At 55.2% G+C, this 15,000-nt stretch overlaps 1 protein-coding gene across 1 annotated transcript in view; it reads left to right on the top strand.

Moving 5' to 3' along the window:
- Window positions 1–15,000, top strand: part of atrx (ATRX chromatin remodeler) — a 115,972-nt gene that overhangs the window by 93,957 nt on the left and 7,015 nt on the right. Inside the window, exons 29-30 of the mRNA XM_045212548.1 lie at window positions 6,215–6,364; window positions 12,152–12,274. Coding sequence (XP_045068483.1) covers window positions 6,215–6,364; window positions 12,152–12,274 — 273 coding nt within the window. The remainder of the gene's footprint in view (window positions 1–6,214; window positions 6,365–12,151; window positions 12,275–15,000) is intronic.

Raw genomic sequence — 15,000 nt, 5'->3', positions numbered from 1 at the left:
TCTCTCTGTCTCTCTCTCTCTCTCTCTCTCTCTCTCTCTCTCTGTCTCTCTTCCGGCCTGCGTCTACCCTCCAGCTCTCTCTCTCTCTCGTTCCCTTGTTTCCTCTCCTCCCATGGGTGCAGGTGCTGTGTGACAGGCTGGTTTGGCCCCTGAGGGCCGGCCCCCCTGCCGTTTAATGATCTCAGCCTTTAGAGAGGCAGTCCTACAGCACAACACAGCTGCACCGTCATTATGCTGTTTACTGCCTTTTACCAGATAGATGGATGAATCAGTTGGAGAGAAGAAGATTGGATAGATGGATGAATCAGTTGGAAGGAGATGATAGATGGATGAATCAGTTGGAGAGAAGAAGAGAGGATAGATGGATGAATCAGTTGGAAGGAGAAGATAGATGGATGAATCAGTTGGAAGGAGAAGAGAGGATAGATGGATGAATCAGTTGGAAGGAGAAGAGAGGATAGATGGATGAATCAGTTGGAAGGAGAGGATAGATGGATGAATCAGTTGGAGAGAAGAAGAGAGGATAGATGGATGAATCAGTTGGAAGGAGAAGAGAGGATAGATGGATGAATCAGTTGGAAGGAGAAGAGAGGATAGATGGATGAATCAGTTGGAAGGAGAGGATAGATGGATGAATCAGTTGGAGAGAAGAAGAGAGGATAGATGGATGAATCAGTTGGAAGGAGAAGAGAGGATAGATGGATGAATCAGTTGGAAGGAGAAGAGAGGATAGATGGATGAATCAGTTGGAAGGAGAGGATAGATGGATGAATCAGTTGGAGAGAAGAAGAGAGGATAGATGGATGAATCCGTTGGAGAGAAGAAGAGAGGATAGATGGATGAATCAGTTGGAAGGAGAAGATAGATGGAGGTGTTGGTCAGAGAGGAAAGAGGCTGAGATGTGTCTTGATGTTTAACGAGCCAACTAAGCCCAGTGATGTTTATATGACAGGGTTTACCTGACCGCCTCTTAAACCAGATGACCTGCTCTGTTCTGGCCAGAGCCTAGTAAAGCCGTTAGTTCTGGTGGGCCAGATACAGACGTTAGTTCTGGTGGGCCAGATACAGCTGCAGTACTATGGAAGGCATTCACTGCCTGCTGGAATGATCTAAGGATGACGCAGATGACTCTCCCAACCTGCTGTCTGTCTGTCAGACTCCTATGCTGCTGAAGACTTGACCCTGTATTCACACACAGAATAGTTGGGTGGCAGATTGCCATCTGTCCTCTTTAGTACGGATATCCTTTAAGTATCTCTCTCTGGTTTTCTAGTGAGGTATCCAGGATCAAAGACACTGACAACACAGAACCTGTTGGCAGGACAGGCAGTTGCAACAAATGGACTACCCCTCACCCTCTCTTTTCCTCTCTCCTCACCCTCTCTTCTCTTCAACCCTCACCCTCTCTTCTCCTCTCCTCTCACCTTCCTCTCTTCTCCTCTCACCCTCCTCTCTTCTCCTCTCCTCTCACCCTCTTCTCTTCTCCTCTCTTCTCCTCTCCTCTCACCCTCTTCTCCTCTCTTTTCCTCTCCCCTCACCCTCTCTTCTCTTCTCCTCTCCCCTCACCCTCTCTTCTCTTCTCCCTTCACCCTCTCTTCTCCTCTCCCCTCACCCTCTCTTCTCCTCTCACCCTCTCCCCTCACCCTCTCTTCTCCTCTCACCCTCTCCCCTCACCCTCTCTTCTCCTCTCCTCTCACCCTCTTTTCCTCTCCCCACACCCTCTCTTTTCCTCTCCCCTCACCCTCTTTTCCTCTCCCCTCACCCTCTCTTTTCCTCTCCTCTCACCCTCTCTTCTCCTCTCACCCTCTCTTCTCCTCCCCCCTCACCCTCTTCTCCTCTCCTCTCTTCTCCTCTCACCCTCTCTTCTCCTCCCCCCTCACCCTCTTCTCCTCTCCTCTCTTCACCTCTCACCCTCTCTTCTCGTCTTCCTCACCCTCTCCTCCCCTCACCCCAAGTAGTTGTTCTAGTCTCCATCTCCCTCCCTCCGTCAGTCTACCTGATGGTGTGTCATTACTCCATCCCTCTATTTAAGACACTCCTTGTCTGCATCCAAAATCCAAATGGCACCCTATTCCCAATAGAGTGCACTACTTTAGACCAGAGCCCTGTGGGACCTATGGGACCTGGTTAAGAGTAGTGCACTAAATACGTAATAGGGTGTCATTCAGGACTCCCGTCTAGAGTAGTGAACACTAGTTGGAGACAAAGGAAGCAGCTTGTTTCCGCCTAATGACAAGGTAGGGAGCTGCCAGGGGCCACGAACCAGACACTGGAGAAGCCCCAACACACACACACACACACACACACACACACACACACACAGGCAGGCAGGTACATAAGGGGACCTGCTGGCCCAGGTGTGTTCCCAGCTCTCAGCAGGTGATATAGACTTTAGCTGCTGTACAGGACTGACAGGCCAGTATCTACTGTCTGACTGGAGCTCTACAGGACTGACAGGCCAGTCTCTACTGTCTGACTGGAGCTCTACAGGACTGACAGGCCAGTCTCTACTGTCTGACTGGAGCTCTACAGGACTGACAGGCCAGTCTCTACTGTCTGGAGCTCTACAGGACTGACAGGCCAGTCTCTACTGTCTGAGCTCTACAGGACTGACAGGCCAGTCTCTACTGTCTGGAGCTCTACAGGACTGACAGGCCAGTCTCTACTGTCTGACTGGAGCTCTACAGGACTGACAGGCCAGTCTCTACTGTCTGACTGGAGCTCTACAGGACTGACAGGCCAGTCTCTACTGTCTGGAGCTCTACAGGACTGACAGGCCAGTCTCTACTGTCTGGAGCTCTACAGGACTGACAGGCCAGTCTCTACTGTCTGGAGCTCTACAGGACTGACAGGCCAGTCTCTACTGTCTGACTGGAGCTCTACAGGACTGACAGGCCAGTCTCTACTGTCTGACTGGAGCTCTACAGGACTGACAGGCCAGTCTCTACTGTCTGGAGCTCTACAGGACTGACAGGCCAGTCTCTACTGTCTGGAGCTCTACAGGACTGACAGGCCAGTCTCTACTGTCTGGAGCTCTACAGGACTGACAGGCCAGTCTCTACTGTCTGACTGGAGCTCTACAGGACTGACAGGCCAGTCTCTACTGTCTGGAGCTCTACAGGACTGACAGGCCAGTCTCTACTGTCTGGAGCTCTACAGGACTGACAGGCCAGTCTCTACTGTCTGGAGCTCTACAGGACTGACAGGCCAGTCTCTACTGTCTGGAGCTCTACAGGACTGACAGGCCAGTCTCTACTGTCTGGAGCTCTACAGGACTGACAGGCCAGTCTCTACTGTCTGGAGCTCTACAGGACTGACAGGCCAGTCTCTACTGTCTGGAGCTCTACAGGACTGACAGGCCAGTCTCTACTGTCTGACTGGAGCTCTACAGGACTGACAGGCCAGTCTCTACTGTCTGGAGCTCTACAGGACTGACAGGCCAGTCTCTACTGTCTGACTGGAGCTCTACAGGACTGACAGGCCAGTCTCTACTGTCTGACTGGAGCTCTACAGGACTGACAGGCCAGTCTCTACTGTCTGGAGCTCTACAGGACTGACAGGCCAGTCTCTACTGTCTGGAGCTCTACAGGACTGACAGGCCAGTCTCTACTGTCTGGAGCTCTACAGGACTGACAGGCCAGTCTCTACTGTCTGACTGGAGCTCTACAGGACTGACAGGCCAGTCTCTACTGTCTGACTGGAGCTCTACAGGACTGACAGGCCAGTCTCTACTGTCTGGAGCTCTACAGGACTGACAGGCCAGTCTCTACTGTCTGGAGCTCTACAGGACTGACAGGCCAGTCTCTACTGTCTGGAGCTCTACAGGACTGACAGGCCAGTCTCTACTGTCTGACTGGAGCTCTACAGGACTGACAGGCCAGTCTCTACTGTCTGACTGGAGCTCTACAGGACTGACAGGCCAGTCTCTACTGTCTGGAGCTCTACAGGACTGACAGGCCAGTCTCTACTGTCTGACTGGAGCTCTACAGGACTGACAGGCCAGTCTCTACTGTCTGGAGCTCTACAGGACTGACAGGCCAGTCTCTACTGTCTGACTGGAGCTCTACAGGACTGACAGGCCAGTCTCTACTGTCTGGAGCTCTACAGGACTGACAGGCCAGTCTCTACTGTCTGGAGCTCTACAGGACTGACAGGCCAGTCTCTACTGTCTGGAGCTCTACAGGACTGACAGGCCAGTCTCTACTGTCTGACTGGAGCTCTACAGGACTGACAGGCCAGTCTCTACTGTCTGGAGCTCTACAGGACTGACAGGCCAGTCTCTACTGTCTGACTGGAGCTCTACAGGACTGACAGGCCAGTCTCTACTGTCTGGAGCTCTACAGGACTGACAGGCCAGTCTCTACTGTCTGGAGCTCTACAGGACTGACAGGCCAGTCTCTACTGTCTGGAGCTCTACAGGACTGACAGGCCAGTCTCTACTGTCTGACTGGAGCTCTACAGGACTGACAGGCCAGTCTCTACTGTCTGGAGCTCTACAGGACTGACAGGCCAGTCTCTACTGTCTGACTGGAGCTCTACAGGACTGACAGGCCAGTCTCTACTGTCTGGAGCTCTACAGGACTGACAGGCCAGTCTCTACTGTCTGGAGCTCTACAGGACTGACAGGCCAGTCTCTACTGTCTGGAGCTCTACAGGACTGACAGGCCAGTCTCTACTGTCTGACTGGAGCTCTACAGGACTGACAGGCCAGTCTCTACTGTCTGGAGCTCTACAGGACTGACAGGCCAGTCTCTACTGTCTGACTGGAGCTCTACAGGACTGACAGGCCAGTCTCTACTGTCTGACTGGAGCTCTACAGGACTGACAGGCCAGTCTCTACTGTCTGGAGCTCTACAGGACTGACAGGCCAGTCTCTACTGTCTGGAGCTCTACAGGACTGACAGGCCAGTCTCTACTGTCTGACTGGAGCTCTACAGGACTGACAGGCCAGTCTCTACTGTCTGACTGGAGCTCTACAGGGACTGACAGGCCAGTCTCTACTGTCTGGAGCTCTACAGGACTGACAGGCCAGTCTCTACTGTCTGGAGCTCTACAGGACTGACAGGCCAGTCTCTACTGTCTGGAGCTCTACAGGACTGACAGGCCAGTCTCTACTGTCTGGAGCTCTACAGGACTGACAGGCCAGTCTCTACTGTCTGACTGGAGCTCTACAGGACTGACAGGCCAGTCTCTACTGTCTGGAGCTCTACAGGACTGACAGGCCAGTCTCTACTGTCTGACTGGAGCTCTACAGGACTGACAGGCCAGTCTCTACTGTCTGACTGGAGCTCTACAGGACTGACAGGCCAGTCTCTACTGTCTGGAGCTCTACAGGACTGACAGGCCAGTCTCTACTGTCTGGAGCTCTACAGGACTGACAGGCCAGTCTCTACTGTCTGGAGCTCTACAGGACTGACAGGCCAGTCTCTACTGTCTGTCTGGAGCTCTACAGGACTGACAGGCCAGTCTCTACTGTCTGGAGCTCTACAGGACTGACAGGCCAGTCTCTACTGTCTGGAGCTCTACAGGACTGACAGGCCAGTCTCTACTGTCTGGAGCTCTACAGGACTGACAGGCCAGTCTCTACTGTCTGACTGGAGGAGGGGATCAGAGGGGGTAGAGGGGATCAGAGGGGGTAGAGGGGATCAGAGGGGGTAGAGGGGAAGACTGTGCCTGTGGCTGGGTGACTGTAGGCAGTGCTTAATTTGTAATTTGGGAGGTACCAGGAGGCTCTGAGGTACCAGAATACACAGAGAGAGAGGGTGAAACAGACAGCACTCTCCAAGTAGCCTACTATCTATGGTGGTGAAACAGACAGCAGTACCATTGAGGAGGTGGGGGGGAGATGACCATAGGGGAGCAGCATGGCCATAGAGGAGGTGGAGGAGGTGGGGGGGAGATGACCATAGGGGAGCAGCATGGCCATAGAGGAGGTGGAGGAGGTGGGGGGGAGATGACCATAGGGGAGCAGCATGGCCATAGAGGCCAATTCATAGTGTGTCCTAGCTGACAGCTCCTTCTCTCCTGAAGGACCCCTTGACCCTAACCTGACCCTAACCTGACCCTGACCTGCTCCTAACCTGACCCTAACCCGACCCTAACCCGACCCTGACCCTAACCTGACCCTAACCTGACCCTAACCTGACCCTAACCTGACCTGACCCTAACCTGACCCTAACCTTAACCTAACTGTATTGTAACCTCTCTCCTGTAGGACCCCTTCCTAGCTGAGCTGCTCCACAGCAATAAGGAGCAGATAGTGGGCTATCATGAACACGACTCCCTGCTGGATCACAAGGAAGAGGAGGCTCTCAGCGAGGAGGACCGCAAAGCAGCGTGGGCCGAGTACGAGGCGGAGAAGAAGGTACCCAGACACGCAGTCATACAGACAGACAGACAGACAGACAGGAGACAGACAGACAGGAGACAGACAGACAGGAGACAGACAGACAGACAGACAGACAGACAGACAGACAGACAGACAGACAGACAGACAGGAGACAGACAGGAGACAGACAGGAGACAGACAGGAGACAGACAGACAGACAGGAGACAGACAGACAGACAGGAGACAGACAGACAGACAGGAGACAGACAGACAGGAGACAGACAGACAGGCAGACAGTCATGCAGACAGACAGACAGACATGCAGTCATGCAGACAGACAGACAGACATGCAGTCATGCAGACAGACAGACAGACAGACAGTCATACAGACAGACCCTGAACAGCTTCTACCCCCAAGCCATAAAACTGATAAATAGTTAGTCCGGGTAGCTATTGGTTAAATATTAAACTATCTGCATTGACCTTCTACCTGGACTATCTGCACTGACCCGTTAAGCTTGGCCCTTCGGCGCGGCTGGATTTTAGAGAACATTTTAGAGGCCCCCATCTTGGCAGTGTAGAGACTTTTTATATTTTTATATTTAAGACAATTTCCTGCAATTCTACAAATTTCTCCATGGCGCTGAGAGAAAATGTTTCCCTTTTAAAGCTTATTTCCTGCGATTCTCTGCATTTTGTGTTCTTTTGCACAAACATAACAAAATCAATACTGCTAAATTAATTTTTTGGGGAATTTAAATTCTCCCTGACTGTCTAGCTTTTATTTTGGTGATTGTTAGTTCTCAAAGATGATCTTATTAAAAAAATATGTATTGTGCATTCGGAAAGTATTCAGACCCCTTGACTTTTTCCACATTTTGTTACTTTACAGCCTTATTCTAAAATGGATTAAATTGTTTTTTTCCCCTCATCAATATACACACAATACCTCATAATGACAAAGCAAGTACTTTGTTGAAGCACCTTTGGCAGCGATTACAGCCTTGAGTCTTCTTGGGTATGACGCTACAAGCTTGGCACACCTGTATTTGGGGAGTTTCTCCCATTCTTCTCTGCAGATCCTCTCAAGCTCTGTCAGGTTGGATGGGGTGCGTCGCTGCACAGCTATTTTCAGGTCTCTCCAGAGATGTTAGATCAGGTTCAAGTCCGGGCTCTGGCTGGGCCACTCAAGGACATACAGAGACTTGTCCTGAAGCCACTCCTGCGTTGTTTTGGCTGTGTGCTTAGGGTCAATGTCCTGTTGGAAGGTGAACCTTCGCCCCAGTCTGAGGTCCTGAGCGCTCTGGAGCAGGTTTTCATCAAGGATCTCTCTGTACTTTGCTCTGTTCATCTTTGCCTCGATCCTGACTAGTCTCCCAGTCCCTGCCGCTGAAAAACATCCCCACAGCATGATGCTGCCACCACAATACTTCACCGTAAGGATGGTGCCAGGTTTCCTCCAGACGTGACGCTTGGCATTCAGGCCAAAGAGTTCAATCTTGTTTTCATCAGACCAGAGAATCTTGTTTGTCATGGTCTGAGAGTCTTTAGGTGCCTTTTGGCGAACTCCAAGCGGGCTATCATGTGCCTTTTACTGAGGAGTGGCTTCCTTCTGGCCACTCTACCATAAAGGCCTGATTGGTGGAGTGCTGCAGAGATGGTTGTTCTTCTGGAAGGTTCTTCCATCTCCACAAAGGAACTCTGGAGCTCTCTGAGTGACCGTCGGGTTCTTGGTCACCTCCCTGACCAAAGCTCTTCTCCCCCAATTGCTCAGTTTGACTGGGCGGCCAGCTCTAGGAAGAGTCTTGGTGGTTCCAAACTTCTTCCATTTAAGAATGATGGAGGCCACTGTGTTCTTGGGGACCTTCAATGCTGCAGAAATGTTTTGGTGTCCTTCCCCAGATCTGTGCCTCGACACAATCCTGTCTCGGAGCTCTACGGACTTCCTTCGACCTCCATGAAATGGTTTTGCTCTAACGTGCACTGTCAACTGTGGGACCTTATATAGACAGGTGTGTACCTTTCCAAATCATGTCCAATCAATTGAAATTACCACAGGTGGACTCCAATCAAGTTGTAGAAACATCTCAAGGATGATCAATGGAAACAGGATTTCGAGTCTCATAGCAAAGGGTCTGAATACTTTCTGTTTTTTTATTTTTTATACATTTGCAAAAATTTCTAACAACCTGTTTTCACTTTGTCATTATGGGGTATTGTGTGTAGATTGATGGGGGGAAGTAATTTAATCAATTTTAGAACAAGGCTTTAACTTAGACTGACTGGGAGACGGGGAGGGAGGGAGACAGGCAAACAGACAGACTGACTGGGAGACAGGCAAACAGACAGACTGACTGGGAGGGAGGGAGGGAGGGAGGGAGGGAGACAGGCAAACAGACAGACTGACTGGGAGGGAGGGAGGGAGGGAGGGAGGGAGACAGGCAAACAGACAGACTGACTGGGAGACAGACAGGGAGGGAGACAGGCAAACAGACAGACTGACTGGGAGACAGGGAGGGAGGGAGACAGGCAAACAGACAGACTGACTGGGAGACAGGGAGGGAGGGAGACAGGCAAACAGACAGACTGACTGGGAGACAGACAGGGAGGGAGACAGGCAAACAGACAGACTGACTGGGAGACAGACAGGGAGGGAGGGAGACAGGCAAACAGACAGACTGACTGGGAGACAGGGAGGGAGGGAGACAGGCAAACAGACAGACTGACTGGGAGGGAGGGAGGGAGGGAGACAGGCAAACAGACAGACTGACTGGGAGACAGGGAGGGAGGGAGACAGGCAAACAGACAGACTGACTGGGAGACAGACAGGGAGGGAGGGAGACAGGCAAACAGACAGACTGACTGGGAGACTGGAAGGGAGGGAGACAGGCAAACAGACAGACTGACTGGGAGATGGGAGGGAGGGGGGAGACAGGCAAACAGACAGACTGACTGGGAGACAGGGGAGGGAGGGAGACAGGCAAACAGACAGACTGACTGGGAGACCAGGCAAACAGACAGACTGACTGGGAGACAGGGAGGGAGGGAGACAGGCAAACAGACAGACTGACTGGGAGGGAGGGAGACAGGCAAACAGACAGACTGACTGGGAGACTGGAAGGGAGGGAGGGAGACAGGCAAACAGACAGACTGACTGGGAGACAGGGAGGGAGGGAGACAGGCAAACAGACAGACTGACTGGGAGACAGACAGGGAGGGAGGGAGACAGGCAGACAGACAGACTGACTGGGAGATAGGGAGGGAGGGAGACAGGCAAACAGACAGACTGACTGGGAGACAGGGAGGGAGAGAGACAGGCAAACAGACAGACTGACCGGGAGACAGGGAGGGAGGGAGACAGGCAAACAGACAGACTGACTGGGAGGAGACAGGCAAACAGACAGACTGACTGGGAGACTGGAAGGGAGGGAGACAGGCAAACAGACAGACTGACTGGGAGACAGGGAGGGAGGGAGACAGGCAAACAGACAGACTGACTGGGAGACAGGGAGGGAGAGAGACAGGCAAACAGACAGACACACTGGGAGACAGGGAGGGAGGGAGACAGGCAAACAGACAGACTGACCTGGAGACAGACAGGGAGGGAGACAGGCAAACAGACAGACTGACTGGGAGACAGACAGGGAGGGAGACAGGCAAACAGACACTGACTGGGAGGGAGGGAGGGAGGCAAACAGACAGACTGACTGGGAGACAGACAGGGAGGGAGGGAGACAGGCAAACAGACAGACACACTGGGAGACAGGGAGGGAGGGAGGGAGACAGGCAAACAGACAGACTGACTGGGAGACAGGGAGGGGAGGGAGACAGGCAAACAGACAGACTGACTGGGAGACAGGGGAGGGAGACAGGCAAACAGACAGACTGACTGGGAGACTGGAAGGGAGGGAGGGAGACAGGCAAACAGACAGACTGACTGGGAGACAGGGAGGGAGGGAGACAGGCAAACAGACAGACTGACTGGGAGACAGGCAAACAGACAGACTGACTGGGAGACAGGCAAACAGACAGACTGACTGGGAGACAGGCAAACAGACAGACTGACTGGGAGACAGGGAGGGAGGGAGACAGGCAAACAGACAGACTCACTGGGAGACAGGGAGGGAGGGAGGCAGGCAAACAGACAGACTGACTGGGAGACAGACAGGGAGGGAGACAGGCAAACAGACAGACTGACTGGGAGACAGACAGGGAGGGAGACAGGCAAACAGACAGACTGACTGGGAGACAGACAGGGAGGGAGACAGGCAAACAGACAGACTGACTGGGAGACAGGGAGGGAGGGAGACAGGCAAACAGACAGACTGACTGGGAGGGAGACAGGCAGGGAGGGAGACAGGCAAACAGACAGACTGACTGGGAGACAGGGAGGGAGGGAGACAGGCAAACAGACAGACTGACTGGGAGACAGGGAGGGAGGGAGACAGGCAAACAGACAGACTGACTGGGAGACAGACAGGGAGGGAGGGAGACAGGCAAACAGACAGACTGACTGGGAGACAGACAGGGAGGGAGGGAGACAGGCAAACAGACAGACTGACTGGGAGACAGACAGGTGGGGGGGAAAGGTTCTGTACACAGGTGTCTTTAATTAGTTTTGGTGAAATTCAGATGTTTGAAAGAAACCACCATTTCTGATGGGATGTACTGAAGGGGATTTAGTAGAGTAAGTCTCTAGTGGTTTGGTGAGAGGAAGAGCCCAGTCACTGTTCGGAGTCACAGGTTTCAGTTCCCATGAGAGAGGAGAGGAGAGGAGCAGCTGTGTGTTGTACTGCTGCCTCTGGCCAGGTCCAAACAGGTCCCTGAACACCGCTAAACACAAACACACAGCGACCGGATGGTTTGATTACAGGGCAGGAGTTGGAGCATCTGCAACAGAGGTTCAATTACACACAGAGAGAGAGGCATCCTGCTGGCCTTTACTGGGACAGACTGTTTACTGCACACACACACACACACACACCCTGACACACACACACACACACACACACACACAGGAAAAGATACACCCACACAAAAGAAGTTCACCAAAGGAGAGAGAGGGCCTGTTTCAGTAACCCCAACACTGAGAGAGACCGAAGGGCCTTGTTCAGTAACACCAACACTGAGAGATTCTGTACAGGGTACCCTGCCCCTCTCAGAGCCTCTCCCTCCCCCTTCACCTCTCTGACTGACCTCCTTAAACCCTCTGTTTCATCTGAGGGCTTGGTAGTGGTACTGGTTTCTCTCTAATTCAGATGCTTTATTGGCATGAAGGACAATTTGTAGATATTGCCAAGCAGTATAATAATAAATATAATCATGGATACAGGTACAACACTACTGCTGTTGTATTGTGGAATCTTCAGTCACTTAATTAAATTAAAACATAAAAAATATAAGAATGGCTAAATAAATCATAAATGTACATGATGGTTACTCTGTCTGTCTGTCTCTCTCTCTCTCTCTCTCTCTCTCTCTCTGCTCTCTCTCTCTCTCTCTCTCTGTCTCTCTCTCTCTCTCTCTATCTGTCTCTCTGTCTCTCTCTCTCTGTCTCTCTCTCTCTCTCTCTCTCTCTCTGTCTCTGTCTCTCTCTCTCTCTCTCTCTCTCTCTCTCTCTCTCTCTCTCTCTCTCTCTCTCTCTCTCTCTCTCTCTCTCTCTCTCTCTCTCTCTGTCTCTCTCTCTCTCTCTGTCTCTCTCTCTCTCTCTCTCTGTATGTTGGTGAGCTGCCCTGCCTTCGTCTCTGCTCTCCTTTCTGTGTGTTTGTGTCTCCGTCCCAGGGTCTGTCTCTGTGTATCTATAACCCTCTGTCTCCGTCCCAGGGTCTGTCTATGCGTGTGAACCATGGAGCGTACGGAGGACAGATGGACATGGGAGGAGCTAACAGCTACTTCCCCTTCAACGTGGCCGCACTGGCCTCTATGTCCAACCCCAGCTGGAGTATCGTACCCACACACACCGCCCCGCCACCGCCCCGCCACACCGCCCCGCCACACCGCCCCGCCACCGCCCCGCCACACCGCCCCGCCACACCGCCCTCCGCCACACCGCCCCGCCACCGCTCGCCACACCGCCCGCCACACCGCCTTCGCCACCGCCCGCCACACCGCCCCGCCACACCGCCGCCACACCGCCCCGCCCGCCACCGCTCCGCCACACCGCCCCGCCACACCGCCCCGCCACACCGCCCCGTCACACCGCCCCGCCACCGCCCGCCACACCGCCCGCCACACCGCCCCGCCACACCGCCCCGCCACACGCCCCGTCACACCGCCCCGCCACACCGCCCGTCACACCGCCGCCCGCCACACCGCCCCGCCACACCGCCCCGCCACACCGCCGCCGCACACCGCCCCGCCACACCGCCCGTCACACCGCCCGTCCCACCGCCCTCGCCACACCGCCCGTCACACCGCCCCGCCACACCGCCCGCCACACCGCCCCGTCACACCGCCCCGCCACACCGCCCGCCACCGCCCCGCCACACGCCCCGCCACACCGCCCCGCCACACCGCCCGCCACACCGCCCCGCCACACCGCCCCGCCACACCGCCCCGCCACACCGCCCCGCCACACCGCCGCCACACCGCCCCACCGCCACACCGCCCGCCACACCGCCACACCGCCCCGCCACACCGCCCCGCCACACCGCCCCGCCACACCGCCCCCACCGCCCCGCCACACCGCCCCGTCACACCGCCGCCACACCGCCCGCCACACCGCCCCGCCACACCGCCCCGCCACCGCCCGCCCGCCCACACCGCCCCGCCACACCCCCCACCGCCGCCACACCGCCCCGCCACCGCCCGTCACACCGCCCCGCCACCGCCCGCCACACCGCCCCGTCCACCGCCCGTCACACCGCCCCGCCACACTCGCCCGTCACACCGCCCGCCACACCGCCCCGCCACACCGCCCCGTCACACCGCCCCGCCACCGCCCGCCACCGCCCCCGTCCACACCGCCCCGCCACCGCCCCGCCACACCGCCCGTCCACACCGCCCGCCACCGCCGCCACACCGCCCCGCCACACCGCCCCGTCACACCGCCCGTCACCGCCCCGTCCACACCGCCCCGTCCACCGCCCCGTCACACCGCCCCGTCACACCGCCCCGCCACACCGCCCCGCCACACCGCCCCGTCACACCGCCCCGTCACACCGCTCCTGCCCCGAGCCCTGCATTTCACAGACTCAGCTGCTAACCAAATGATTTATTACACACACACACCAGTTAGTGCCCCTCCCACTCCCATGACCCTGCCAGTTGGTGCCCCTCCCACTCCCATGACCCTGCCAGTTGGTGCCCCTCCCACTCCCATGACCCTGCCAGTTGTTGCCCCTCCCACTCCCATGACCCTGCCAGTTGGTGCCCCTCCCACTCCCATGACCCTGCCAGTTGGTGCCCCTCCCACTCCCATGACCCTGCCAGTTAGTGCCCCTCCCACTCCCATGACCCTGCCAGCTGGTGCCCCTCCCACTCCCATGACCCTGCCAGTTAGTGCCCCTCCCACTCCCATGACCCTGCCAGCTGGTGCCCTCCCACTCCCATGACCCTGCCAGTTAGTGCCCCTCCCACTCCCATGACCCTGCCAGTTAGTGCCCCTCCCACTCCCATGACCCTGCCAGTTGGTGCCCCTCCCACTCCCATGACCCTGCCAGTTAGTGCCCCTCCCACTCCCATGACCCTGCCAGCTGGTGCCCTCCCACTCCCATGACCCTGCCAGTTAGTGCCCCTCCCACTCCCATGACCCTGCCAGCTGGTGCCCCTCCCACTCCCATGACCCTGCCAGTTAGTGCCCCTCCCACTCCCATGACCCTGCCAGTTAGTGCCCCTCCCACTCCCATGACCCTGCCAGTTAGTGCCCCTCCCACTCCCATGACCCTGCCAGCTGGTGCCCCTCCCACTCCCATGACCCTGCCAGCTGGTGCCCCTCCCACTCCCATGACCCTGCCAGCTGGTGCCCCTCCCACTCCCATGACCCTGCCAGCTGGTGCCCCTCCCACTCCCATGACCCTGCCAGCTGGTGCCCTCCCACTCCCATGACCCTGCCAGCTGGTGCCCCTCCCACTCCCATGACCCTGCCAGCTGGTGCCCCTCCCACTCCCATGACCCTGCCAGTTAGTGCCCCTCCCACTCCCATGACCCTGCCAGTTGGTGCCCCTCCCACTCCCATGACCCTGCCAGTTGGTGCCCCTCCCACTCCCATGACCCTGCCAGCTGGTGCCCCTCCCACTCCCATGACCCTGCCAGCTGCTTTTTCTAAGAAGTAGTGGTTCTAGATTCAACCCAGGACTCTAAATCCCTCTATATACAGTGGGGAGAACAAGTATTTGATACACTGCCGATTTTGCAGGTTTTCCTACTTACAAAGCATGTAGAGGTCTGTAATTTTTATCATAGGTACACTTCAACTGTGAGAGACGGAATCTAAAACAAAAATCACATTGTATGATTTTTAAGTAATTAATTTGCATTTTATTGCATGACATAAGTGTTTGATACATCAGAAAAGCAGAACTTAATATTTGGTACAGAAACCTTTGTTTGCAATTACAGAGATCATACGTTTCCTGTAGGTCTTGACCAGGTTTGCACACACTGCAGCAGGGATTTTGGCCCACTCCTCCATACAGACCTTCTCCAGATCCTTCAGGTTTCGGGGCTGTCGC

This window comes from Coregonus clupeaformis, unplaced genomic scaffold (genome assembly GCF_020615455.1).
Source record: "Coregonus clupeaformis isolate EN_2021a unplaced genomic scaffold, ASM2061545v1 scaf0022, whole genome shotgun sequence".
Taxonomy (NCBI): domain Eukaryota; kingdom Metazoa; phylum Chordata; class Actinopteri; order Salmoniformes; family Salmonidae; genus Coregonus; species Coregonus clupeaformis.
Note: the sequence above shows the minus strand (reverse complement) of the source record. Positions and strands in the feature narration are given on the sequence as shown.